Source organism: Rhododendron vialii, chromosome 9a (assembly GCF_030253575.1).
Source record: "Rhododendron vialii isolate Sample 1 chromosome 9a, ASM3025357v1".
Lineage (NCBI taxonomy): Eukaryota > Viridiplantae > Streptophyta > Magnoliopsida > Ericales > Ericaceae > Rhododendron > Rhododendron vialii.
The window spans coordinates 3,979,766-4,007,249 of NC_080565.1; the positions used below are offsets into that span (position 1 = coordinate 3,979,766).

The window sequence follows — 27,484 nt, forward strand, 5'->3', positions numbered from 1 at the left end:
GCGTAAGAGAAACTCAGATATCACAGACACCAACATAAGACTGAGGAATGTGGATGTGTCATTGTTAACTGTTTGATAGATATGTATGTGCTATGAGGAAATAGTTATGGTCTATTGTTTGTAAGTTAAGGGTTAGTTGGTATAGGATTATTCTGCTGAGCTCTTGTAATTCATGTTGTTACCTTTGGTGACCCTGACATATTATATTGGTGGCGGCACTGGTATAATGTTTCAGATTTTGTAGATAATCAAGGTAAGTTGTACACTTTGGAGGCCTTTGGAGCTGAAGAGCTGGCTCGAATGGAGGAGCAGGCGGAGCTGTAATTAGGAACCTTAGTTTCCTTCCTTTGTGTAATGAAAGTACTCTTACGAGAGTTATGATGTAATAATGAGCCCTGACTCTATTTAAGTTTTCAATAAAATGTTTATTTAACGTACCCAAAATTAGGGACGTTACAGTACGGAAAGTAAGGTACCGAAGAGTACATCACAATTCATCGAATGGAAAATTAGACCAAAAAGTAAAGAGACATAACTGTTTTCGGAGCCGTCCAATGTATGTGGGACCACATGCACCAAACTTTGGACGGAGTTGTGTTTTAGAATTGCGTTCCTAGCATTGCCCAAATTAAATCGATACACAGTAGGAAATAAAACCACCAAGCAAGGGATCTTTGCTTGATAAATCAAGTATTGTGACAAACAAGATATCCTCGACTGAATTTGATGATCATATATGGTCTGTGAACAAGAAAATATATCTGGCCGAGCAAAAAAAAAACAAGAAAATATATCTGCAATGCATCTCTTATATTTATTTTCTCAACCGGAAAACGAATAGGATACCGATCTTCGATCAGAGCGGGCTAGCTGCAGGACCGATCTTCAGCTAGCCGCCCAATCTAACAGACCCAATCAGTATGATCTTTTGCTCTTGCTTCATCCACCCATGTCCTGATGCATGTGCACCCAAGTGAACCCTTCTGGAGCACTCAGATCCAAGCCTGAAAGAACACATTAAGAAGTTTAAGCACAGACCTCATGAAAAGGCTTTACTGGAAAAAAGAACAAAAAATCTAGGTACCCGGAATTTTCTACCCAAAATTTTACCTAGATTCAAATTTAGGGCAGCGTGCGCAATAGCCGGATCGGATTGAATCGGGTCCATGCATTTCAATTTTGATTAAAATCCTGGCCATTTTAAGTATGCAGCAAAACTGAAACAAAAAACAGCATGTCCCTCAGATCCAGTCTGCGGCGGGACGTGCTCAAGTTAGTGCGGCGGGTCATCTCGAGTGCTGCTCTTCCTATACCTGGCCTCTCCGCTTGCCACTCTATCCACCCTCACGAGTGTGATCGATGGGTCTGACACCGGCGTTTTGGTTCCTTGCAGCTTTTTTGTTTTTTGATTTTATTGTATTTTGTTTGTTATTTTGGTTGTTTTTTTGTATTTTGGACCTGTAGTGTCCCTCCTTGTACTGTTATTCTTCTAAATATGATGTGTTTGTGTTCCTAAAAAAAAAGAAAAAGAACATGCTACATCATTCGTATCTCCTCAACTGGATAAGAGCAGAACATTGAAATTTAACCTAGTGTGAATAATTATCTAATGAATTAAAGGTATTGGAATGTCACTTACGTGAATGCCCAAATTGCTACGCAGTATCTAAGCATTGGCAAAGCATGCATGTACGTACTATTAGCTAAGAACAACATGACCGTAAGCAATGACTTCAGTCATTCTTATTAAAGGGAAAAAATGTGGAAAAACGTAGGGAATGACCGCAGTACTATTAGCCAAGAACAACATGTACGTAAGCAATGACTTCAGTCATTCTTATTAAAGGGAAAAAATGTGGAAAAAGGGTCTAGTCACAAAAGTGTTTTAAAAAAAGATATTCCCTCCATTTCAAATTGAATGTTAATTTTTTTATATTCGTGTCAATGTCAATTCCTTATACCTTTCAATATGGATCTCAAAAGATATACAATTTAGATATTATTTGATAGTTTTCGAATAGTTTTATTATACAAAGTTTTAATAAAACTCATAAAGAACATTATAGATTGAAAGATATAGGTAATGAAAAATGACACGAATTTCAAAAATTGACATATTATTTGGGATGGAGAGAGTACATCTTGTGAGCCTGTTCGTTTCATTCGTAGTACACCCTTGATAAGTCAAACGTTAATCTAATTAATTCTTAGATTTTTTTTTTGTCAATCGACATAAGAAATTATTTACATTATATATGACTTACAAAGTACAAGTCCTAATTAATTCTTAGATTTTTTTTTTCTGTCAATTGATAGAAGAGATTATTTTGAAAAATAAAAGTGAGGAGGGAGCCAAAAGGGCCTCCCAAGTGAAAAAAAATTCATTGTCGGGTGGGTATTACGTGGTGCCCGCTTGGCACATCCAAACACATTTTTGGATGGCTAGGATTGAAGAGAGAAAAAAGAGAGAAAGTGTTGGAATGAGAGGAGAGAAAGGGTTTCAATCTGAGCCGTCCAAATGTGTATTGAACGGCCCGAATGTGCCAATCAAATACCAACGGCAAGAATGGGTTAAGGTAGTAATTTTGCCGAAATTTCTCAAGCCATTTATGTCCATAATCCGTATTTTGTAATTGCTATCTTTATTACAAACTCTCTATGAAATAATTCAGATGGCCCAAGGGCACGAATGGGTTAAGGTAGTAATTTTGCCGAAATTTCTACAAAATATAACTGTAGTTATGTTTCGACTTGTAAAACTACGTTAAACCCACGAGTAGGCAGTGAGATAGAATTTCAGAATTAATTGAGCACGGACGTATAATTTACTAAAAAAAACACTCAAACCATGATATTTGGAGCGGGATCCTATAGCGAGTAACCTTATTGCGCCCCTTATGATGCGCAATCCCAGTCGTTCATCACGATAATCAATGGTTTAGATATATTTGTTATCTTTTATTGGCAAAAGCTAGCAACGAATCTAAATCATCGACTGAGAAAACGGACGATCCAGATGATCACTGCACCCCTGCAGTGACTTGCTAGTCAATAGAGGGTAGCCGGATATTATGAACCAAAGTGAACATTGGATCAAGCCGCCCGGGGGGACCAGAAAACAATCTTTAACCATAGGGAAAAAGAACCCCAAAAAAAAAAAAAAACAGAAAGATGAAAGGATCATCAATTGCTACTGTATAAAATAGGGGCATATACTTCTTTTGGTGGACTCATTCACTCACTCACTGATTCACAAAAACCAAAACAACAAATGGCATTCCAAAGCATAGTCCCAGAAGTAACTCTGAGTTCTGGCCAAAAAATGCCAGTTTTGGGCTTCGGCACAGCAAATTTTCCACCAGTGGCTTCAGAAATTGTGGTGCAAGCAGTGGTCCAGGCAATTGAGCTTGGGTACAGGCACTTTGACACTGCTTCCTTGTACCAAACTGAGTCAACTCTTGGCGATGCCATTCAAGAAGCTGTCCGAGTTGGGTTGATCAAGTCTCGAGAGGAGGTTTTCCTCACTTCCAAGCTGTGGTGCACTGATGCTCATCCCCATCTTGTTGTCCCTGCTCTTCAAAAGAACCTCAGGTTTCGTTTTTTGCTTTTGTTTCTTCAAGCTCTTGGGAAAACAAAAGGCGAAACCTTGTGATCGGATACGATTCACATGGTTTCGAAACAAATGGCGTCGGCCCGCTTTTGGGCTTTTTCCGGACTCGTTTGAATGATTGAAATTGTTCAATTTTTACAGCTCGCCGTGAAATTCAAACGTACCTGTACCAGAAATCATGTTGATCGGATACCATTACTTTGTGTTAAAAATAAGAAGATAGATAGGTACTGGATTTAAGCCCATTTATCTCAACATCAATCTTTTGCGATCAGTAATAAATCATTGTATTAATGGTATCCGATCAAAAAAAAAAAATTGAGATAATTGATGTTACCCTCAGCTAATTGTACAAAATTAAACAATTTCGGTAAAACATCCATAAGCTGGACTCAAACAAAAACTTATTTTTTTGAAATTTTTTATTTTTTTTAATTTTCAGGAAATAGGAAGCAACCAGACCATGTTTCAAAGTTGTTGCAATGACACGGCGTGGAAGTTGATTTTATCACTTTGACTTCGTCTCCTGAAGTATGCTAATACTCTATACTTTGTAGTACGTACTCTAAAAATTTAATCCGAACCGTTAATTTACTTTTGATTCTATTTTTCCGTCTCAACGACCTTGACGAGTGTAACATTATCAAAATGAGCAGATCGGATCAAATTTTCAGTTTCGAAATAATTACCGTTTTGGGGGCTCAGCAGAGCCGTCTAGCACAAAATGTTCGCACTGATGGTGAACATGGCATTGAGTTACTTGATAATATTGCCTGATAAATAGGAATTTGAAGACAGAGTACCTTGATCTGTATCTCATACACTGGCCTCTGAGCATGAAGCATGGGATTATTGAGTACCCACCCAAACCAGAAGACTTTCTCCCCTTGGACATCAAGTCTGTTTGGGCTGAAATGGAAGAATGCCAGAGGCTAGGCCTCACCAAATCCATTGGAGTCAGCAATTTCTCCTGTAAGAAACTCGGCGACCTCCTCGCCTTCACTACCATTCCTCCTGCCGTCAATCAGGTGAGCTTTTTCTCGACGAGAGTCATTATTGTTAGTTGCTATTGGTGAGGTTTGAACCTCTATAAAATGCCTGGAAGTATTATGGTACCTACCTCTCGGCTACCAATCCGCTAGCAGTTTTCCCGAATGTTGATGAATACATCAGTGCAATTTTGAGTTTACATCGTACACTTCAGTCGATCTTTTCGTATTTTGTGGTCAAGCATGATGGATACATGACATTTAGAGATGTCTGAGGGGCAATTCTAACAGGAGGAATTTTTTTCTCCTTCATAGAAGCCTTGATTGTTGGAGTAGCTTATTTCTATCCCATATGGACAATTTGTTATTAGTAGGTCTCGTGAAGCCTAATTCGGTTCGACTGTGCTTTGTTGACTATTTCTTGGTGTCCGGTCAAGTCGTCTGGGGTACATGCCCCTGATCTAGACAGGCTTATTAAGGTAACTATACTGATGAGCGGATTCGATCGGAATCGTCAAGTGAGGTGCAACCTTGGTTTGAAACACTTGCCATATGCAGCAGCCAATGTTACTCTTATACTCTGATAAGGCTTAATACGATACATTGCTAAACCTCGCGTAAGCCATTTATGAACTCAACTACATACATGGGAAACCGCGTAAGAACATGTCTTTTTTATTGTTTTTCACGCGCTAATGTGTGTTGTGGGTTGATAAATTTCTCAATAAGGTGCATATGTAGTTATTTATTGGCCTTGATTACTTGTTTGCGGACTCTCATATGACTAACATAATCGTTGAGTGTTCCATTATTTTTAATTCGTATATGAATGTAATTCTCCTACCACTTAACATGACGACAAACGATTTTCTCAACCGACGTTAAAATAGGTGGAATTAAACCCATGTTGGCGACAAAAGAAGCTGAGAGATTACTGTAAGGCCAATGGAATCATTGTAGCAGCTTTCTCTCCTCTTGGAGCAGCTGGAACCCGCAGGGGCCATAACAGAGTTATGGAGTCTGAGGTTATAAAGGAAATTGCTGAGGGCAGGGGGAAGACTGTTGCTCAGGTGCTCAATTCTTTCTTTTTTACATCTTTTTTTTATATCTGTAGTGTTCAGATCATTTCACGCGCAACTCGACTAATTTTCGAGAACTCAATTCCACCATTCATTAGCTAGGAGTCCATCCTTTCACGTAGCGTATCACGATCCGAAAATCCTGTAGTGCAGAGGTGTACTATAGGGTCTGCAGGGCAAATCCCAGCCTTCTCCAAAAAAGTTTGTTTTAAATCCGAACCGTTGAAACACTCGTGGACGGCTGGAATATGCACTCTAGGGTTCCCTGCAGGTTCCCCGGATCCGGTGAAGAGCAACTACTAACAGCATAATTTGGAGAGTAATTTGGGTACAACTCCCAAACATATGCTAATGTTTGGGATTTCCAGTCCTTTGATTTCACTCAAAATAGTCAAAACTGCTGGGTGGGAAGTTTACCTAATCCTAACAAAAAACCACCTACCAATTTATAATAATAAAAAATTCTTTTTTTTATATCAATCCCAAAAATTAATTCAAAAAGGCGTTTTGGTTTTTGCTCACAATTTCAAAAGATAATAATTAATTCAACCAACGTGACAGTCACATTTTCAAAATTATCCAAATGATTGACGTTTTGGTTTCATAGTGAAGGGACCCCCAAGCTAATTTAGGTCCAATTTTGCTAAAGTTCTTAGTGTTTTTTAAGTACTTATTTTTCACTTTACGATGCAGGTCATTTTCTCACAATACATCACCTTTAATTCAAAAAAGAGCCTTATTTTGCGTAATAATTCAACCAAACAAGTTCTGTCTATGGAGCATTACCCTTTTTCCTGTCCACCATGTGTTGGTTTCGTGGCAGGTCCCTTTCAACAATCACATTGTTGTATCACTCTTCCCCCTAAACTTTTATTAGTTTTGAGCTAATTTGCTTTAAGAAAATCTCAATTCATCTTGACAAGGGAAATAAAAACAGTAAAAACTTACGACAAAAAGTTTTAAAAAATCCATTGAAGAAAAAAATAAGCCAATAAGCAATTTTTTTTTACTTATTTTTGTTTTTTCTACATTCTTACAAAGTTTGATCGCTATAACTGAATGCCACTACATCTAATGTGTATTTCACGCACTTATACTGACAAGACGACATTTGACCTCTTTTTTATATATAAATTTTTAGCAAAATAAATATGCCATGTAGCCCTCAATCCTCATTGATAAGAACACAGCCACAGGGTAACCCGATCGACATAGTTGATGAATTTTTCCATGAGAAGATTAATTTTGAACTAATTTAGTACCATTTTTTGAGCTAATTTATACCATGAAAATGTAGATTTGCCTGAGATGGGGTTACGAACAAGGGATTGGTGTAGTGATGAAGAGCTTCAACAAGGAAAGGTTGCAGCAAAACCTCGCGATTTTCGACTGGGCTTTGAGTGACGAGGATTGTAAGAAGATTGGCGAAATCCCCCAACGCAGAGGACAGACCGGGGAGGAGTTCATTGATGGCAACGGGCCTTTCAAGTCAATTGACGAGCTGTGGGATGATGAAATCTGAATCTATTTTTTTCGCTTCGTTTCCTTCCCTCTATCAATTTGTAAAAGCTTAATTTCCAGTCTTCATAAACATGATGATCACACTTTTTTTTACGAAAAAGTGACCCGAATTGTGTTTGCGTAGGTGTATGTATCTCATATGATAATGAATTTTGTTCTATTTTTTAGTAAAATTTCGAAATTTCACATGGCACACTCTTATGCTTTCCCCTCTTCCATGCATTGCATTCATTTTTATCTTAAAATTGGAATGAAAAATTAGATCAAAAAGTCTAGGAACACAATTTCGGACACAATTGTGTTTGGAGCCGTCCGATGTATGTGGGGCCTCGTGCATCAAATGGCTTTGGACGCAGTTGTGTCCGGAGTTGTGTTCCAAGCATTGCTCAAATTGGATACTCAAAGCAGGAAATAAAACCACTAAACAAGGAATCTTTGCTTGATAAATCAAGTATTGTGACAAACAAGATATCCTTGACTGAGTTGATGGATCATATGTGGTCTATAAACAAGAAAATTTATCTGCAATGCATCTCTTATATTTATTTTCTCAACCGGAAAACAAATAGGATACTGATCTTCAGGCTCAATCTAACAGACCCAATCAGTATGATCTTTTGCTCTTGCTTCATCCACCCATGTCTAATGCATGTGCACCCAAGTGAACCCTTCTGGAGTACTCAGATCCTGAAAGAACATATTACGAAGATTAAGCACAGACCTCATGAAAATGAAAAAAAGAAAAAAAATTCTAGGTACCCGGAATTCACTACCAAAATTTTACCTAGATTCAAATTTAGGGCAATGTGCGCAAAAGTCGGACTGAATCTAGTCCATAAATTTCAATTTTGATTAAAATCCTGACTATTTCCAGTATGCAGCAAAACTGGAACAAAAAACAGCATGTCGCTCATAAGCATGCTGCACCTCAAAAACAAGGACATACCTTTGAACTCAGTAGAACTGTGGCCACGCAACCACGCCGCTCTTCACCTATGCAAGTCAAGAAGTTCGTCAGAAAATGACGGGAAAGATGTAACCCAGAAAAACAAAATTGAGAATTTTCCTTACTTCATATGATCTTTGATAAACATGTAGTCGTGTACATACATAAACATGAATACAGCAAAATTAAAGTTGCATGTTCTACTTTCACCCAAATTATATAGCTGTATTATATTTATGTTAACAATATACTTGTCCTTGAAAATTTAGATACCACAATCCTCAACGGGATAAGGCTTTGTTGTTGTTAAATTCCTATCATGATGAGTATGATCACTTGTTATATGGAAAGAAATAGATTTGTTTTGAGTCATATGAAATGCTAGGTATCAAGGGAAAGATAAGCACTAAGCAGGCTCACAGCGACACGACTCGACTCTACTATTTTGGTCGTAGGAGGCAAGTCTCGGACCCAGTTGAGGGTAGTCTCCTTGTCTGATTGGATTTTACAGGATGTTTGTGTCTACTATCACAATAAATGGCATGGAAGAGGGATTGTCAGGCTTTGAAGATCATGGGTGACAAGAAATCTAAGGATAATGTTGTAAGTGAAGATGATGAGAGAGAGAACCAGTTGGAGGGGAGGAGAAAAAGAAGTAGACTAAGGTGTCTGATGATCTATTAAGTCTCTTTTATGGTAAATGTCAAAGCAAAGAGTTGAACACTAATGTTCAGAAAATCTCAGAAGCTGTCGAGTGCCAACACAAGGTCCTAAAGGAAAACCATAATCAAATAGAGAGAGAGCCCTCCTGGAAACACGCATCTTTATACTATACTAGAAGGTCACGATCAAGGCACTCTTGCTTCCAGAAAAACCATTTCTGCAGCATTATACAGTGGCCCTGGGGTATATATTTGTTTGCATCAATGTTCTCAATTTTTACTTTTGACTATGATAAATGAATCGAAATAGCAAATCTCACAAGTGCAAAAGAGTTTTTGCAGTAATCAAAGCCTTCACGAAAATCATTTCCTAGAAAACCGTCAGTGTTTTTGTATCCAAATAGAGCAACCCATTAACCAATTTTAAGGTAGTGGAAACAATGTCATATAAAAAACAGATATATTGAAGCAGATTAAAAGTTTAAATGATTTTTGGAGAGAAATACTTATATGCCATGTATTGCTAATATGTTGCAGGCCATCAAAACAGTAATTGTCTACTCAAGATAGGAAAATAGTCTACAGGAGGTAGGAACAAGAAAGGGTAACTCAACCCGGTACAAATAACTCACCTGATAACTCCCACTTAGTGAACTTCAGTAACCATATGTTTGAACCAATCTCTGTAGGTATAACTTGATCTACCCAAACTCGATATTTCTTCCCTTGTTTATCCCCATAGGACCTTCTCAATTCATTTGTACAGTCAAGAACAGATTGCTCGACACCAGATGGATGGACGAAAACACAGGACGGAAGCTGCAAGGATAAAATAGGAGAAATCAAGACCAAATGTCCAAGCAGAAAGTTCAATTGAGAAGAACAAAATGTATAAGAAAGCATTTACTCTTCATAAGCCAGACCAGACAAGTTTCAGATCATTAAAACTACATTTTCCTGGCTGATTTCAAAATCATGTCCATTGAATCAGTGATATAATTGCATATGCTAAATTAATTCTCCGCCAAAAGATCGTGATTATCGTAATAAATGGACATGGACACAGAATAAGATCCTGCAGTGCATTTAAGTAAATCGAGCAAAAAAATTATTGAAATGTAGTGTATAATGCATAGACACAACGAGAAGTATAAACAAAGACAGGCGCAATGTTTTAAACTTTTCCACCTGTAACAGTGAAGCTCAAGTGCCACTTATTTCATTTCTTAATTATCCCATTCAAGTAGCCGATCCCTACAGATGAGGACACAAGGATTGGTTGGTTTGGTTCTATCCCCTTGAGTCCTTGACACATAGGCAAGCGTAGGGCTAGATCGTCAGTAGCATAATAAACCGGTAAGACCAGGATCGTACCACTAGGAATTCGAAGATAACTTAATTGGATTGTAGATTTTATATGGTGGGATTCCGGCGTTTAAGTCGGCCAACTTGGTTTTGCTTTAAACGGTGGAAATGCTAAAACGAAAGACTAGAATGTGCTTAATAAACTTAAAAGAGGCAAGTCTAGAGATCGTCTAACTCTTAACAAAGGCCGTTACCGGTTCTCAATTATAACTCAAACAAGAGTCACGACAGTGTGCTCATGCTCGAAAGATTTAGCTTTAACAATTACATTTATCAAAAGATGTGATTAAACGGAGGTGAACCAACTTGTTTGACAAATTAATCAAACATATAGGAGGCCACGAGCCCTCGGTGAGCCGCTTGCCAAGACCGCTTGACTAAGCACCTTACTTAGGAATTAACACATCTTGTTTAGACCAAAAATGTAAGTTAAGCCGTATTCTGAAAATCATGCTTTTAAGCCCAAAGATTCGAAAACCAAATAATCGCCTAAATCCTCGGGAAAGATTATCCCGAGACTTAGCCAAACGGCTACTCACACATACTTAAAGAACAAATTATGCTAGAAATATGAGCCATAAGATTTAACCGATAAAAACGAAAACAAACTTGATTTTATAAAGGATCTAGTCCGTACGAACAACTTTAATAAACGAGAAAACAATAAACGACAAATAACTTAAAAAGTTCTTGAAAGAATTAACACAAAAGCTTGAGAGCTTTAATAGAGTTCTAAAAACTTAAAAGACTAAAAGTTGTATTGGATGAGAGAGAGTTAAAGAAGAGAGAGGGTGGCCTATTTATACAAGGTGGCCACTTCTCTCTCAAAAGTATCTCAAAAATATCCTAAAAGTAGTCAAAAGTAAAAAATATCCCAAAAGTGGAAGGTTGAAAAAGTAGCAAAAACGTGGATATATTCTGCAGGCTGAACCGGTACTGGTCGACTCCCAGTACCAGTACAAGGTCTTCAACAATGCTGAAAAATACCAACTTTGGATAGCACATACCGGTACTGGGCAACCCCCAGTACCGGTTCAAGGTTGGCAGAACTTTGATTTTTGCCTTGCCTTGGACTGAGCAGCTCGACCACGACCCGATCACCTCTCCATCCTCAATTAGACACCCGTTGGGACTTGGTGGGGAGCCGCCGCACAACCTTTGATACTTGGATGCTTCCGAGAGCAATCCATAGCGACAAAAGCCACCTTAATTTAACGTTTAACTTGAAACTAAACAAAAACAACCTTACGTGCAATATGGACTAAAAATAAAAACTTAAGAATTCAAACGCTACAAATTAGGAAACTTAAGCACCAAGATTATACAATCTTGGGTGCTTATCATCTTCTCTGATAAATGAAGTGACATATCTGCTTGATGTGACCTGTCTGACATTGATTAATGCGACTCTGCAATCTCCAAGAAGTGGCGTTCATTAAATGCTCCTGACACGTGACGTCATCCCAGCGTGGCGAAGCATGTGGGTAACAGAGCCAACTTGTTTAACACTCTACATCTTTGCCTATGAATAGAAGAGTACCCTCTTTAGGGAAAGGGGCAGAAAAACTCTTTCTACTACACTACTTCTCTCTCTTAACATATTTTTTCTTCCCAAACTTCTTTCCTCCAATTCTATTCACTGATTTGTTCGTCGGAACTTCTTTCCGGAGGAACATCCCACTCCGGTTTGCAGGAACACGAAGATCAACATCATTCCTCTACGGATTTTCAACAAAAAGAAAGGTTCAAGAAGATCAAGGTTGAATCAGCCCCCTACAGAAACGGTCTCCCCACTCTCCCTCTATCTGATCATCTTTGTTTTCTTTATGATTCCAATTCAATTTCATACCGTACAAGTATAATTTTGTCTGATTTGTTCTGAATGAATTAATCAGCTTCCGTTGTATGTACGTATGCTCTCATATGCTGCAAGTGATAAACTGTGTCGACTATGGAACTTGACACACCCTTTCTCTCTCTAAAAAATCCCCTTTCTCTCTAGGCGACCAAAAACCTTATCGTTTCAGCTTTGAGGGAGGGGGGCTGCCGCCTCCTCCTCCCTCCCTCTCCCCCTCTCTCCATCGCCTCTTCTTCTCCTCTCCGTTTGGTGTATCTATTTTCGGTCTTGTTTGGCAAGCGGTTTTGAGATCCAAGCGTTCAAGTTTCTAGTGCTCAGGCTTCTGGCCAGAGTTCGGTGGGCCTGTTTTCGTTCGGAATCAGCCGTTTCCTCTCAGATCCGGTGAATGGTAGCCGGCGTCGAGGTAATAATGGGGTGTTGTGGTTAGGGTTTTCCCTTTCTGGAAGGGTTTTGTTTCGATTTTGTTTTCACCGGCTGCTTTTTTCAGTTCGGCTTTGTTTTCGGTCTGGGTTTCCCCCAGATCCGGAGGGTGCGGTGGTAGGCAAATAACTTTGCGTCTGGTTAGTTTTCTGTGTCTTGATTTGGTTGGTTGCTACCTTTGATTGGTTGTCTGCCCACCGTAGCCACGGAGCTGCGTTGATTTTCAACGGTTGCCCTTCCGCGGCCAGAACTTCGCGTGCCAGAGGGAGTTTGCTCTTTGGAGTGGCGTCCATGCCTGCGAAGGAAAATCACTTTGTGTTTTTGCTTTGCGGTTTCGCCTGCGTTATGGCTTTTGGATTATTGCATTGGGGAAGACAGGTTTCACTGTGCTGCACTGATCACTACGATTAGGGTTTTGATTCTCGAAGGGAATTGTAGTTTGGATTCATACTCCACGTGTCCCGACCCTGCCTTTGAGTAAGTGGCGGTGTGAAGAGGTCCCTGGTCTTGGGCTACAATTAGTCCTTCCTGTTCTTCTTGTTGTACCTTTTCGTGGTTTTGTTTGAAATCTGTAGATGCCATATGACGTTTTGATTATGAATGAGCGGATCAAGAAAAAAAAGACAAACTGTGTCGACTCTCTCTCCCCCCCCCCCCCCTCTCTCTCTCTCTCTCTCTCTCTCTCTCTCTCTCTCTCTCTGACATCATTTTGGTTCTTCATGAGTTAAATCCAATTTATTCTCTGCGGTGGTTTCCCCACGTTTAATGGAAAGAAAAGTTAATTAGCTTTGGGCAGTGGAGAGCATTTGAGGCGTTTAGTCAATGGCTGTATGTGACTTTACATTGGGCACTCCAAGAAGCTTCTCCTCGTGCCCGAGGATATGACAGATAAAGACTGAGACAAATAGAAATGGAAAGCTAGCTCGTGGCCGCACAATCCAGTTGCTCCTTGCAAAGGATTGGAAAGTACTCGGTGATGACATACAAACATGCTTCTTTTACCATATCGATCTCTTCTTCTGTGGCTTTGCTAATTAATGTGTTAATTAATGCCCTGTTTTTATTTTTTATTTTTCCTAAATATTTCACTTCACTATGATTTTCCTCGTATTGAGCACACTATTAAGCACCTGGATCTTCAATAATTATCTAATAAAAATGGTATTGGAATCTTAATGTCACGTACGTGAATGCCCAAATTGCTACGCAGTATCTAAGCATTGGCAAAGCATGCATGCATGTACGTAGGGAATGACCTCAGTAGCATTAGGCATTAGCTAAGAACGACATGTACGTAAGCAATGACTTCAGTCATTCTTATTAAAGGGGAAAAAATGTGGAAAAAGTCTAGTCACAAAAGTGTTTTAAAAAAAGATATTTCCTCCGTTCCAAATTGGATATTAATTTTTTATATTCGTGTCAATGTCAATCACATGCACTTTCAATGTAGATCTCAAAAAATATGCAATTTAGATCTTGTTTGAAAGTTTTCGATTAGTTTCATTATACAAAATTTTCAAACTCATGAAGGACATTATAGATTGAAAGATATAGGCGATGACAAATGACACGAATTTCAAAAATTGACATCGTATTTGGGACGGAGGGAGTACATCTTGTGAGCCTGTTCGTTTCATTTCTAGTACACCCTTGATAAGTCAAACGTTAATCTAATTAATTCTTAGATTTTTTTTTTGTCAATCGACAGAAGAAATTATTTAAATTATATATGACTTACAAAGTGCAAGCCCTAATTAATTTTTAGATTTTTTTTTGTCAATTGATAGAAGAGATTATTTAAAAAACAAAAGTGAGGAGGGAGCCAAAAGGGCCTCCCAAGTGAAAAAAATTTCAGTGTCGGATGGGTATCACGTAGTGCCCGCTCGGTGCATCCGAACGCATTTTTGGACGGCTAGGATTTGAAGAGAGAAAAAAGAGAGAAATTGTTGGAGTGAGAGGAGAGAAAGAGTTTCAATTTGAGCCGTCCAAAAATATATTGAACTGTCCGAATGTGCCGACCAAGTACCACGTGGGATATACGCACCCGGCACTAAAAAATTTCTCTTCCCAAAGAATCTCTAATTGTGAAGTCATTTCTCAATTCTAAAGTTATTATATATGACACGAGGCTTCAAAACATAATCTCAAACTATCGGCCATTTCTCAAGCCATTTATGTCCATAATCAGTATTTTTGTAATTTCTCTCTTTATTACAAAATCTCTATGAAATAATTCAGATGGCCCAGCGGCAAGAAAGGGTTAAGGTAGTAATTGCCGAAATTTCTACAAAATATAACTGTAGTTTCGACTTGTAAAACTACGTTAAACCCATGAGTAAGCAGTGAGATTGAACTTCAGAATTAATTGAGCATGGACATATAATTTACTATAAAAAAAAAAAAAACACTCAAACCATGATATTCTGAGCAGGATCCTATAGCGAGTAACCTTATAGCGCCCCTTATAATGCGCAATCCCAGCCGTTCATCACGATAATCAATGGTTTAAATATGTTTGTTATCTTTTACCGGCAAAAGCTAGCAACAAATTTAAACCATCGACTGAGAAAACGGACGGTCCAGAAGATCACTGCACCCCTGTAGTGACTTGCTAGTCACTGCAGGGTCTCCCGGTCCACATGATATTATGAACCAAAGTGAACATTGGATCAAGCCGCCCACGAAGGAGGGGGGCCCAGAAAACAACCTTTAACCAAAGGGAACCAGAACTCAAAAAAAATATCCAGAAAGAAGAAAGCATCATATATTGCTACTGTATAAAATAGGGGCATATTTCATCGACTTCTTCTTGTGGACTCATTCACTCACTCACTGATTCACAAAAACCAAAACAACAAATGGCATTCCAAAGCATAGTCCCAGAAGTAACTCTGAGTTCAGGCCAAAAAATGCCAGTTTTGGGCTTGGGCACAGCAACTTTTCCACTGGTGGCTTCAGAAATTGTGGTGCAAGCAGTGGTCCAGGCAATTGAGCTTGGGTACAGGCACTTTGACACTGCTCCTGTTTACCAAACTGAGTCAACGCTTGGTGATGCCATTCAAGAAGCTATCCGAGTTGGGTTGATCAAGTCTCGAGCTGAGGTTTTCCTCACTTCCAAGCTGTGGTGCAGTGATGCACATCCCCATCTTGTTGCCCCTGCTCTTCAAACTGCCCTCAGGTTTTGGTTTTTTGCTTTTGTTTCTTCAAGTTCTTGGGAAAACAAAAGGCGAAACCATGTGATCGGATACGATTAACTTGGTTTCGAAACAAATGGGGTCGGCCCGCTTGTGGGCTCTTTCCGGACTCACTTGAATGATTGGAATTGTTCATTTTTTACAGCTCGCCGTGAACATCAAACGTGCCAGATATCATGTTTGATCGGATACCATTACTTTGCGTTAAAAAATAAGAAAATAGATAGGAACTGAATTTAAGCCCATTTATCTCAACATCAATCTTTTGCGATCAGTAATAAATCATTGTATTAATGGTAACCGATCAAAAAAAATTTTGAGATAATTGATGTTACCCTCAGCTAATTGTACAAAATAAAACAATTTCGGTAAAAGATCCATAAGCTGGACTCAAACAAAAACTTATTTTTTTGAAGTTTTTATTTTTATTTTTTAAAATTTCAAGTAATAGGAAGCAACCAGACCATGTTTCAAACTTGCAAGTTGTTGCAATGACAGGCGTTGAAGTTGATTTTATCACTTTGACTTCGTCTCCAGAAGTATGCTAATACTCTCTACTTTGTAGTACTCTAAAAATTTAATCTGAACCGTTAAGTTACTTTTGATTCTACTTTTCCATCTCAACGACCTTGACGAGTGTAACATTATCAAAATGAGTAGTTCCGATCAAATTTTCAGTTTCGGGATAATTACCGTTTTGGGGGCTCGAACAGCAGAGCCATCTAGCACAAAATGTTTGCACTGATGGTGAACATGGCATTGAGTAACTTGATAATTTTGCCTGATAAATAGGAATTTGAAGACAGAGTACCTTGATCTGTATCTCATACACTGGCCTCTGAGCATGAAGCATGGGATTATTGAGTACCCACCCAAACCAGAAGACTTTCTCCCCTTGGACATCAAGTCTGTTTGGGCAGAAATGGAAGAATGCCAGAGGCTAGGCCTCACCAAATCCATTGGAGTCAGCAATTTCTCCTGTAAGAAACTTGGCAACCTCCTCGCCTTCGCTACCATCCCTCCTGCCGTCAATCAGGTGAGTTTTCCAAAAAGATACTGTTTCTTTTTTCTCGACGAAAGTCATTATGGTTAGTTGCCGTTAGTGAGATTTGAACATCTATAAAATGCATGGAAGTATTATGTACCTTCCTCTCGGCTACCAATCCACTTGCAGTTTTCCCAAATGTTTATGAATATATCAAACCAACTTTGAATTTACATCATACACTTCAGTCGATCTTTGGTCAAGCATGATGGATACATGAGAATCATGAGAATTAGAGATGTCTGAGGGGCAATTCTAACCGGAGGACTTTTTTCTCCTTTATAGGAGCCTTGATTGTTGGAGTAGCTTATTTGTATCCCATATGGACAATTTGTTGTTAGTAGGTCCATGAAGCCTGATTCGGTTCGACTGTGCTTTGTTGATTATTTCTTGGTGTCCTGTCAAGTCGTCAAGGGTACATGCCCCTGATCTAGACAGGCTTATTAAGGTAACTATATTGATGAGCGGATTCGGAATCGTCAAGTGAGGTGCAACTTAGGTTCGAAACACTTGCCATATGCAGCAGCCAATGTTACTCTTATACTCTCTTAAGGCTTAATTCGAGACATTGCTAAACCTCACGTAAGCCATTTATGAACTCAACTACGTACATGGGAAACCGCGTAAGAACATGTCTTTTTTATTGTTTTTCGCGCGCTAATGTGTGTTGTGGGTTGATAAATTTCTCAATAAGGTGCATATGTAGTTATTTATTGGCCTTGATTACTCATTTGCGGACTCTCATATGACTAACATAGTCGTTGAGTGTTCCATTATTTTTAATTCGTATATGAATGTAGTTCTCCTACCTCTTAACATGACGACAAACGATTTTCCCGACCGACGTTAAAATAGGTGGAATTAAACCCGTGTTGGCAACAAAAGAAGCTGAGAGATTACTGCAAGGCCAATGGAATCATTGTAGCAGCTTTCTCTCCTCTTGGAGCAGTTGGAACCAGGTGGGGCCATAACAGAGTTATGGAGTCTGAGGTTCTAAAGGATATTGCAGAGGGCAAGGGGAAGACTGTTGCTCAGGTGCTCAATTCTTTCTTTTTTACATCTTTTTATTTTTATTTTTATATATCTCCAGTGTTCGGATCATTTCATTCGCAACTCGACTAATTTTCAAGAACTCAATCCCACCATTCAGTAGCTGGGAGTCCATCCTTTCACGTAGCATATCACGATCCAAAAATCCTGTAGTGCAAGGGTGCACTATAGGATCTGCAGAGCAGATTTCAGCCTTCTCTAGAAAAGTTTCTTTTAAATCTGAACCGTTGAAACCCTCACGGACGGTTGGGATATGCACTCCAGGGTGCCCTGTAGGAATCCGCCCTGCAAGATCCCAGATCCGGTGAAGAGCAACTACTAACTGCATAATTTGGAGAGTAATTTGGGTACAACTCCCAAACATATGCTAATGTTTTGGATTTCCAGTCCTTCGATTTCACTCAAAATAGTCAAAACTGCTGGGTGGGAAGTTTACCTAATCCTAACAAAAAACCACCTACCAATTTATAAAATAAAAAAAATCCATTTTTTTTAATCAATCCCAAAAATTAATTCAAAAAGGCGTTTGGTTTTTGCTAACAATTTCAAAAAATAATAATTAATTCGACCAACGTGACAGTCACATTTTCAAAATTATCCAATTGATTGATGTTTTGGTTTCATAGTGAAGGGTCCCCAAAGCTAATTTAGGTCTCGTTCCGCTAAAGTTAGTGTTTTTTAAGTACTTATTTTTCATTCTACGATACAGGTCATTTTCTCATAATACATCACATTTAATTCAAAAAAGAGCATTATTTTGTGTAATAATTCGACTAAACAAGTTCTGTCTATGTAGCATTACCCTTTTTCCAGTCCACCATGTGTTGGTTTGGTGGCATGTCCCTTTCAACAATCACATTGTTGTATCATTTTTCCCCCTAAACTTTTATTAGTTTTGAGCTAATTTGCTTTAAGAAAATCTCAATTCATCTTGACAAGGGAAATAAAAACAGTAAAAACTTACGACAAAAGGTTTTAAAAAATCCATTGAAGAAAAAAATAAGTCAATAAGCAAAATTTTTTACTTATTTTTGTTTTTTCTACATTCTTACAAAGTTTGATCGCTATAACTGAATCCCACTACATCTAATGTGTATTTCACGCACTTATACACACAAGACGACATTTGACCTCTTTTTTATATATAAATTTTGGAAATTGACTTCTACACTCTCATTTTTACCACATACACTCTTTTTTTTGTCTTTATTTGGTGTGAATTTACTCTATTGCCCCTTAATGTGTAAAAAGTAAACTTATGAAAGGGTAAAAAGGTAAATTCATATGAATAAGGACAAAAAATGAAGTGTATGTGGTAAAAGGGGAGTGTAGAATAGCAAAATAAATATGCCATGTAGCCCTCAATCCTCATTGATGAGAACATGGCCACAGGGTAACCCGATCGACGTAGTTGATGAATTTTTCCATGAGAAGATTAATTTTGAGCTAATTTAGTACCATTTTTTGAGCTAATTTATACCATGAAAATGCAGATTTGCCTGAGATGGGGGTACGAACAAGGGATCGTTGTAGTGATGAAGAGCTTCAACAAGGAAAGGCTGCAGCAAAACCTCGCGATTTTCGACTGGGCTTTGAGTGACGAGGATTGTAAGAAGATTGGCGAAATCCCCCAATGCAGAGGTGTCACCGCAGAGGAGTTCATTGATGGCAACGGACCTTTCAAGTCAATTGACGAGCTGTGGGATGGTGAAATCTGAATCTATTTTTTTCGCTTCGTTTCCTTTCCTATATCAGCTTGTAAAAACTTAATTTCCAGTCTTCATAAACATGATGATCACACTTTTTTTTACGAAAAAGTGTGACCCAAATTGTGTTTGCGTAAGTGCATGTGCATGTATCTCGTATGATAATGTATTTTGTTCTATGTTTTAGTAAAATTTCGAAATTTCACATGGCACTCTTATCCTTTCCCCTTTTCCATGCATTGCATTCATTTTTATCTTAAAATTGGAATGAAAAATTAGATCAAAAAGTCTAGGAACACAACTTCGGACACAGCTGTGATCGGAGCCATCCGATGTATGTGGGGCCTCGTGCATCAAACGGCTTTAGACGCAGTTGTGTCTGGAGTTGTGTTCCTAGCATTGCTCAAATTGGATACTCAAAGCAGGAAATAAAACCACCAAACAAGGAATCTTTGCTTGATAAATCAAGTATTGTGATAAACAAGATATCCTTGACTGAGTTGATGGATAATTTATGGTCTGTAAACAAGAAAATATATCTGCAATGCATCTCTTATATTTATTTTCTCAACTGGAAAACGAATAGGATACTGATCTTTAGAGCGGGCTGCAGGACCGATCTTCAGGCTCAATCTAACAGACCCAATCAGTATGATCTTTTGCTCTTGCTTCATCCACCCATGTCTGATGCATGTGCACCCAAGTGAACCCTTCTGGAGTACTCAGATCCTGAAAGAACATATTACGAAGATTAGGCAGAGACCTCATGCAAATGCAAAAAAGAAAAAAAAAATCTAGGTACCCGGAATTCACTACCCAAAATTTTACCTAGATTCAAATTTAGGGCAGTGTGCGCAATAGCCGGAATGAATCTAGTCCATACATTTCAATTTTGATTAAAATCCTGGCTATTTTAAGTATGCACCAAAACTGAAACAAGAAACAGCCTGTCGCTCATTAAGGATGCTGCACCTCAAAAATAAGGACATACCTTTGAACTCAGTAGAACTGTGGCCACGCAACCACGCCGCTCTTCACCTACGCAAGTCAAGAAGTTGGTCAGATAATGACGGGAAAGACGTAACACAGAAAAACAGATTTGAGAATTTCATTACTTCATAAGATCTTTGATAAACACGGAGTCATGTACGTACAAAAACACGAATACAGCAAAATTAAAGTTGTTCCACTTCCACCCAAATTATATAGCTGTATTATATTTATGTTAACATGCTACATCATTCGTATCTCCTCAACTGGACAAGAGCAGAACATTGAAATTTAACCTAGTGTGAGGTGATGGACGTGTTGATCCAACAGGAATTGGATATTGCCCTGGAGGACAAGCCTGAGGATATGACAGATAAAGACTGAGACAAATAGAAATGGAAAGCTCGTGGCACAATCCAGTTGGTCCATGCAAAAGATTGGAAGTACTCAGTGATGAAGGAAACAGGGGCTAAGGTATTGAGGAATGTGCTGGAGGAAAACTTCATCATGGATAACATAGAGAACTGCCTCTATTGAAGAAGAAGCTCTTCCATTCCAAATAGTAGTCCTATCCACAACATTTCAATAAATTCAACATGATACTTTGTTGTCCTTGAAAATTTAGATGCCACAATCCTCAACGGGATAAGGTTTTGTTGTTGTTAAATTCCTATCCTGATGAGTATGATCACTTGGTATATGGAAAGGAATAGATTTGTTGAGTCATATGAAATGCTCTTATCAATAACAGGTATCAAGGGAAAGATAAGCAGGCTCACAGCGACACGACAAGGCTCTACTATTTTGGTCGTAGGAGGCAAGTCTCGGATCCAGTTGAGGGTAGTCTCCTTGTCTGATTGGATTTTACAGGATGTTTGTGTCTACTATCACAATGAATGGCATGGAAAAGGGATTGTCAAGCTTTGAAGATCACAGCTGACAAGAAATCTAAGGATGATGTTGTAAGTGGAGAGAGAGAGAGAGAGAGAGAGAGAGAGAGAGAGAGAACCAGTTGGAGGGGAGGAGAAAAAGAAGACGATTAAGTCTCGTTTATGGTAAATGTCAAAGCAAAGAGTTGAACACTAATGTTCAGAAAATCTCAGAAGCTGTCAAGTGCCAACACAAGGTTCTACAGGAAAACCATAATCAAAGAGAGAGAGCCCTCTTGGAAACACATATATTTATACTATTCTAGAAGGAAACAATGAAGGCACTCTTGCAGCCCTGCTTCCAGAAAAAAACCATCTCTGCAGCATTGTACAGTGGCCCTGGGGTATGTGTTTGTTTGCATCAATGTTCTCAATTTTTGCTTTTGACTATGATAACCGAATTGAAATAGCATATCTCACAAGTGCAAAAGAGTTTTTGTAGTCACCAAAGCCTTCTCGAAAATCCTTCCCTAGAAAATCATCAGTGTTTTTGTGTCCAAATAGAGCAACCATTACTTGATTTTAAGGTAGTGGAAACTGTCAGATAAAAAGCAGACATATTGAAGCAGATTAAAAGTTTAACTGATCTTTGGATAGAAATACTTATACGCCATGTATTGCTAATATGTTGCAGGCCATCAAAACAAAATTTGTCTATGCGAGGTAGGAAAATAGTCTACAGGAGGTAGGAACAAGAAAGGGTAACTCAACACGGTACAAATAACTCACCTGACAACTCCCACTTTGTGAAATTCAGTAACCAAATATTTGAACCAATCTCTGTAGGTATAACTTGATCTACCCAAACTCGATATTGCTTCCCTTGTTTATCCCCATAGGACCTTCTCAATTCATTTGTACAGTCAAGCACAGATTGCTCAGCACCAGATGGATGGACGAAAACACAGGACGGAAGCTGCAACAATAAAATAGGAGAAATCAAGACCAAATGTCCAAGCAGAAAGTACTATTGAAAAGAACAAAATGTATACTATAGCATTTACTCTTCATAAGCCAGACTAGAACAAGTTTCAGATCATTAAAACCACATTTTCCTGGCTGATATCAAAATCATGTCCATTGAATCAGTGATATAATTGCATATGCGAAATTAATTGTCCGCCAAAAGATCGTGATTATCGTAATAAATGGACATGGACACAGAATAAGATACTGCAGTGCATTTAAGTAAATCGAGCAAAAAAAATATAGAAATGTAGTGTATAATGCATAGACAAAACGAGATGTATAAACAAAGACAGGCGCAATGTTCCACGTGTAACAGTGAAACTCAAGTGCCACTTATTTCATTTGTTAATTATCCCATTCATGTAGCCAATCCAAACAGATGAGGACGCAAGGATTGGATGGTTCAGTTCTATCCCCTTGACTCCTTGACACATAGGCAATAACAATATTATACACATTCAGAAGAAAATGAACTACTTCATATGTAAGTATGTCTATTTGATACAAAACCGGAAAGGAAATGCATAGCATGGTCGTTAGAAAGAACAGAAAACTCCATTTTATCCACATTTAAAACGGTTTTGGCTGTGTTTTTGAGAAAAAAGAAAAACAATGAACTACATGGGGTAATACAAGCAGCTCTTAACGTAAGCACATGCACTTTATGCCACAATTATAGGAACTTACTTGCAGGAAGAAGGAAAAAGAACAAACTTTCAGGTCTTCAGAGGAAATTCAGATTCTGTTATATTCAAATGAGCAGAAAAAGTTTCAGAAAGAAACAGCAGAAATTGCGGAAAATCTGTGTTTCTACTAATATTCTGTTTGAACAAGCATATAATAGCTTGCTTCAATTTTCAACTCAAGGTTTTACCAAAAACCATCAACCAGCAAATAGAAGCAGAAGTCTGCTATAGAAGAATAAGATACCGAGTGAAGTTAACACAAGATGAAACATACACTAAGTGATGACCAAAAAAAGACATACACTGAGTGCTTTCAGACTCGCCAAATAGAGCTCAGAAAATTCCATTTCTGCGCGCCTCCATCTCTCAAGAAACAAGAAAAATTTCACTATTTCATGCCCGGGTTCAAACTTTTCAGGCACTGAGTCAAAGGAATCCATAACATCTCTTGGAGATGTGCTTGGGCCAAGGTTAAAATGTCCAATGGCTTGTATGATGCCTGCTGCACAACTCTCCGTTGCATGGATTATTTTAGGGTTATCCTTAGCATTTTCAGCATGCCACTGCAACAATTCTTCTTGGGCATTACTTACCTGCAAAATGGAAATTGTTCAAAATGAAATCATGGAGTATCAACTTCCCAGGGTGATAATGAGCAATAACATGGGGAAGAATTCAACCACCAACCATGACACCATAAACATCTGGAATGCTGAATAATTCAGCATCATTTCCAGAGTCTCCACAAACAAGAGTATTTTTGGGTAATCTTCCCTCTGATGTGAACTTTTTGTGAAGATAAGCAAGAGCTTGACCTTTGCCAGCCCCTTGTGGCAAAATATCCAAATCCATTCCTCCACTGTATATAATTTTAACATCCAGCTGGAAAAAGAAAAATAAAAGCTTCAAATACGAAGAAGAGGTAAAAATCCCTGCAAAGAGAAAAACTTGAACCAAATGCAACACCTATTTGATCTTTAACAAAATTAAGAAATATGTTATATTTCATATTGATGATCAACTCTTTTGAGCAGTGGCGGAAAAACAAGAAGACGAAATTATCATACCCCACGTTTTTCAAAAATCTCAGAAAGAGCTTTCATCACTTCCCGAGCCTTGTCTTTCTGAACATAGAAGCTAACCTTGTGCGGTCGTATCTCCGTCTCTGCCTGCATTACACGAAAACTTTCAACAAAACACATTTACATAAAAGCAGACCATTTCCTTTAGGAGGGTGTCATATCATTACCTTCTAAACTTTTATCTACACGAGACTTAGCGCACCGCATAACAAGCGATTTCATGGACAGCTAGTTGTCATAAAACCAAAAATTCCCATCAACAAGCTTTACCTGAAGAGTAAGTTCGGCAAACTTGCTTGCTTCCTCCATGACTATGCACTTATCCCACTTGTTATTTAAGAATTCAACCCAACCCTCATCAGGCACCATTGAATTGCCATATGTTATTTCAGTTCCAACAGACATTATGGTTATATCAGGGGTTAGCATAGGTTTCTCTTTCCTCAACTGCTTGTAAAGCGTAGGAGACCTTCCTGTTGAGAACACTAACAGAGAATCATGACGATAGTGTGCTTCCCACAGAGCATTAAACCTAAGCAGAGATAGATTCTCAGGATCATGATGATCAACCTGCAAACAAACGTCACCAATGAATCAAAGCAATATGAATACTAGAATCAAACTGATAGAGGTACAGAAACTCCTGATACCCACCATTGTATGGTCAAGATCGGAAACTATCATGAAACGCGCAGAGCTTTTGAGCCGATCCATATCGTTCAATTTAACCTTGTAAGACAATGAATAACTTCAATCAGAAGGACTAACGAAATCTCAAACATTGAGCAAATGCTGATTATTACTACATAATTTAGATGCTTGATTTGGAGACTGAGTGAGTTGACGACTACCTAACAGTGTTCTAAAACAAGGAATTAATCGCTAGGAGGGCCTTGATGGACTAACAACTAATTGCCGATTACTAATTACTATGCACCGATTAATCACTCGAAGGTGGCCAACCGCCCAATCTGCGCCTAGCAACTTTTAGAACATTGCTACCTAAATACATATCACCTAACGTATGTGCATGGAAATCGGGGGGACAAACCAAATTCTCCATTTTCTTAATCATCCAAATTCTCTTCACTAGAGGCCGGGGGGACAAGCAATGCATGGAAACCGGGTCATGTGAAGAAATTTTTTTTTTGAAAAGGTATCATTATGCTACAAAGTTTAAGTTTGACTCTAAGTCTAAACAAAATGCACGACACTAAATGAGCAGAAGAAATAATGATACTATCAAGATAAATAAATAAATAAAAAAAGACATGTTAAACATCTGGAACATTTTCAGCTCATTATGTCGCTATGGCAACAAATAAAATTGACTCAGAAATAAAAACGGCGGCCTCAATCTGTACATTCCGGCACTTAGGAGGTGCATTTGCCAACATACATCAAACGCAACTTACTATATGTTACAGTAAGGGTAATAAATGTCCTCGCTAATCACGTACCAAACATGGCATTTCTGGCACGCTTTCGGAAGGGTAGGAAGAGCTTCTTTCTTCTCTTCCTTTGGAGGGGGCCTATACTCGTAATCTGAGCAGATTTTCTGAATTTCCTAACCTTCTTAATAATGCAAACGGGATCGGCTTCACCGATTATGGTCACCGTGTTCTTGGAGGGGTCGAGGGCTATAGAGATAATCCCTTCGATTGTTGAGATTAAATTGCCAAACTTTTTTTTTTATATCATTTTCTAGATTACCCATTTTTGTTTTTAAATGTTTAAGCATCTAAATTACCCATTTTTCTGTTGATCATTTTCCAAATTGCCCATCTTTTTATCATGTTTAAGCATCTAAATTGGCCATTTAGAACAGTAAACAGAGAGAGAGAGAGAGAGAGAGAGAGAGAGAGAGAGAGAGAGAAGCGTACCTGTATTTTAATCCAGTTATTTACGAGTTAGGCTGGTGCTGTCACACAGAAATGAGAAAACCAACAGAATATAGATGGCGTAGAAATATATATCGCGATAACTACACAGAAAAACCCAAGAAGTTGATCTGGGTCGTGAATTACTCCTCTTAATTGTACATTTTTCCAGTTCAAAACATGACTTCTATTTTGTTTTCAATTTTTGGAAGAAGAAGAACGTGACTTCTTTGAGCAAGTGTAACCGTTTCTAAATTTTGGACCAAATTAACTACTCAAAAAGTCATATTATAGCTTATTACTTTTTAGACACATACTCCATCCATATTTCAATTTTGGCTCTTACTCTATAAAAATACTTTTTTTTATTATTTCCTTATCCATCATAACTAGTAATGAATTAATTTTGAATATTCTAGTATTCTAAGTATATACGGTGTCAAACATAAATTGAAATCACAATTAAATGATCTGAACCGCTCTTTTTCATTGATGAATCTTTTTTTCTTCTGTACAATAGGATCTGCAAATGACTCTCCTACTTATTTGACCTAGTTAATTTGATTAATATATACCCCATTTTTGTTTAGGGTTAAAAATATTTTTCTAAAGAAATATGTAGGTGTTTGGTACAAGAAAAAACGAATGTCAACGGAAAACAGATTTCTAAGTCAACAAAAAATGAATCATTTGAAGGAGGTAACGATTTTTCGAAACCTAGAGAAGGAAAATATTTTCTGCGACATCAGGCCTCCCACGCTTCACATTCTCCCTCAACTCCCTCTCTCTCTCTCTCTCCCTCTCATCCCTGTCCCTCTACACGTCTAGATTTGTATGCAATATACCTCTATAGCTATATTTACACCTCTATACTTACCTTCTACAACATACACATATAGTCGTGGATGTTGTATGTTGATTGCGGTTTTGTTTGATGAGCACAAGAGAGTGTCGAAGTGTAAAAATTCACGCCAATTTAAGCGGGCTGTTGACCTTGATCATATTATGGGTAATGAAAACAAAGAAAAAAAAAAGTGGGAGGGGGCATTGTGTCATTAAATAACTTTTGCATTTAAAATTAAGTATGATGATGGTCATTCTTTTTGTGCCATGTGTCCAGAGCTAAACAAAAAATCAACCATGATGATGGCATAAAAAACTTGGTGGAATGTTTGGCAACTGTCCTGACACGTAAGAAAAAGTTTCGTGGCATATTCCTTCAAATTGCTTCCATGTGTCATGTGAATATATGCTTTTATCGAACACATAAAAGATTGAAAAGAATATACAATTGGTTTTATTTGTTGAAGTTGCCCAAAAAAAGGGAGGTCAACTTGCCCATTAACACACATCCGAACATGTTTATGGAGTAGTATAATCTTCGTTAGTGCGACAAACGAGTCGAGCTGAGTTAAGCTTTGACATATTCATGCTTGACTCGAAAGATTTTGGGTCAGCTCGAGCTCGGAGCTCATGAGGCAAGGTGCTTTTTCGTAAAGGCTT

The 27,484-nt window shown here is 38.2% G+C and overlaps 3 protein-coding genes across 5 annotated transcripts; 2 read left to right on the forward strand and 1 right to left on the reverse strand.

Annotated features, from left to right (window-relative positions):
* Positions 1-3,202: 3,202 nt before the first annotated feature.
* LOC131301746 (non-functional NADPH-dependent codeinone reductase 2-like) lies at positions 3,203-7,387 on the forward strand. Its single transcript, XM_058328146.1, has 4 exons — positions 3,203-3,591; positions 4,395-4,638; positions 5,490-5,669; positions 6,976-7,387. The coding sequence occupies exons 1-4, from the start codon at positions 3,272-3,274 to the stop codon at positions 7,198-7,200; spliced, it is 969 nt and encodes a 322-aa protein (XP_058184129.1). The 5' UTR covers positions 3,203-3,271; the 3' UTR covers positions 7,201-7,387.
* Positions 7,388-7,611: 224 nt separating this feature from the next.
* On the reverse strand, positions 7,612-26,011 carry LOC131301742 (sucrose-phosphatase 2-like). Of its 3 annotated transcripts, none has more exons than XM_058328141.1 (9): positions 25,562-25,904; positions 24,756-24,830; positions 24,372-24,671; positions 24,087-24,188; positions 23,707-23,901; positions 23,322-23,612; positions 9,440-9,626; positions 8,146-8,192; positions 7,612-7,886 (listed from the first exon to the last, which is right to left on the reverse strand). In XM_058328141.1, the coding sequence occupies exons 1-9, from the start codon at positions 25,571-25,573 to the stop codon at positions 7,842-7,844; spliced, it is 1,254 nt and encodes a 417-aa protein (XP_058184124.1). In that variant the 5' UTR covers positions 25,574-25,904; the 3' UTR covers positions 7,612-7,841. The 3 variants fall into 3 exon arrangements, with proteins under 3 accessions (XP_058184124.1, XP_058184123.1, XP_058184122.1); XM_058328140.1 differs by lacking the exons at positions 7,612-7,886; positions 8,146-8,192; positions 9,440-9,626; positions 25,562-25,904 and adding exons at positions 19,875-20,174; positions 20,437-20,483; positions 22,094-22,280; positions 25,985-26,011; XM_058328139.1 differs by lacking the exons at positions 7,612-7,886; positions 8,146-8,192; positions 9,440-9,626 and adding exons at positions 19,875-20,174; positions 20,437-20,483; positions 22,094-22,280 and having other exon boundaries at positions 25,562-25,898.
* LOC131301745 (non-functional NADPH-dependent codeinone reductase 2-like) lies at positions 14,762-19,657 on the forward strand. The gene is made up of 4 exons (XM_058328144.1): positions 14,762-15,628; positions 16,437-16,680; positions 17,545-17,724; positions 19,233-19,657. The coding sequence occupies exons 1-4, from the start codon at positions 15,309-15,311 to the stop codon at positions 19,455-19,457; spliced, it is 969 nt and encodes a 322-aa protein (XP_058184127.1). The 5' UTR covers positions 14,762-15,308; the 3' UTR covers positions 19,458-19,657.
* Positions 26,012-27,484: the final 1,473 nt, after the last annotated feature.

Bases quoted from the DNA above. Each gene is read 5' to 3' on its own strand.
- LOC131301746 (XM_058328146.1), top strand. From the start codon at position 3,272: ATGGCATTCCAAAGCATAGTCCCAGAAGTAACTCTGAGTTCTGGCCAA. The intron at 3,592-4,394 runs GTTTCGTTTTTT...CCTGATAAATAG, and splicing joins GCTCTTCAAAAGAACCTCAG to GAATTTGAAGACAGAGTACC. The intron at 5,670-6,975 runs GTGCTCAATTCT...ATGAAAATGTAG, and splicing joins GGGGGAAGACTGTTGCTCAG to ATTTGCCTGAGATGGGGTTA.
- LOC131301745 (XM_058328144.1), top strand. From the start codon at position 15,309: ATGGCATTCCAAAGCATAGTCCCAGAAGTAACTCTGAGTTCAGGCCAA. The intron at 15,629-16,436 runs GTTTTGGTTTTT...CCTGATAAATAG, and splicing joins GCTCTTCAAACTGCCCTCAG to GAATTTGAAGACAGAGTACC. The intron at 16,681-17,544 runs GTGAGTTTTCCA...ACGTTAAAATAG, and splicing joins TCCCTCCTGCCGTCAATCAG to GTGGAATTAAACCCGTGTTG.
- LOC131301742 (XM_058328139.1), bottom strand. The intron at 24,672-24,755 runs GTGGGTATCAGG...GTTTGTTTGCAG, and splicing joins CCGATCTTGACCATACAATG to GTTGATCATCATGATCCTGA. The intron at 23,902-24,086 runs GTATGATAATTT...TTCTTTTTCCAG, and splicing joins AGATTTTTGAAAAACGTGGG to CTGGATGTTAAAATTATATA.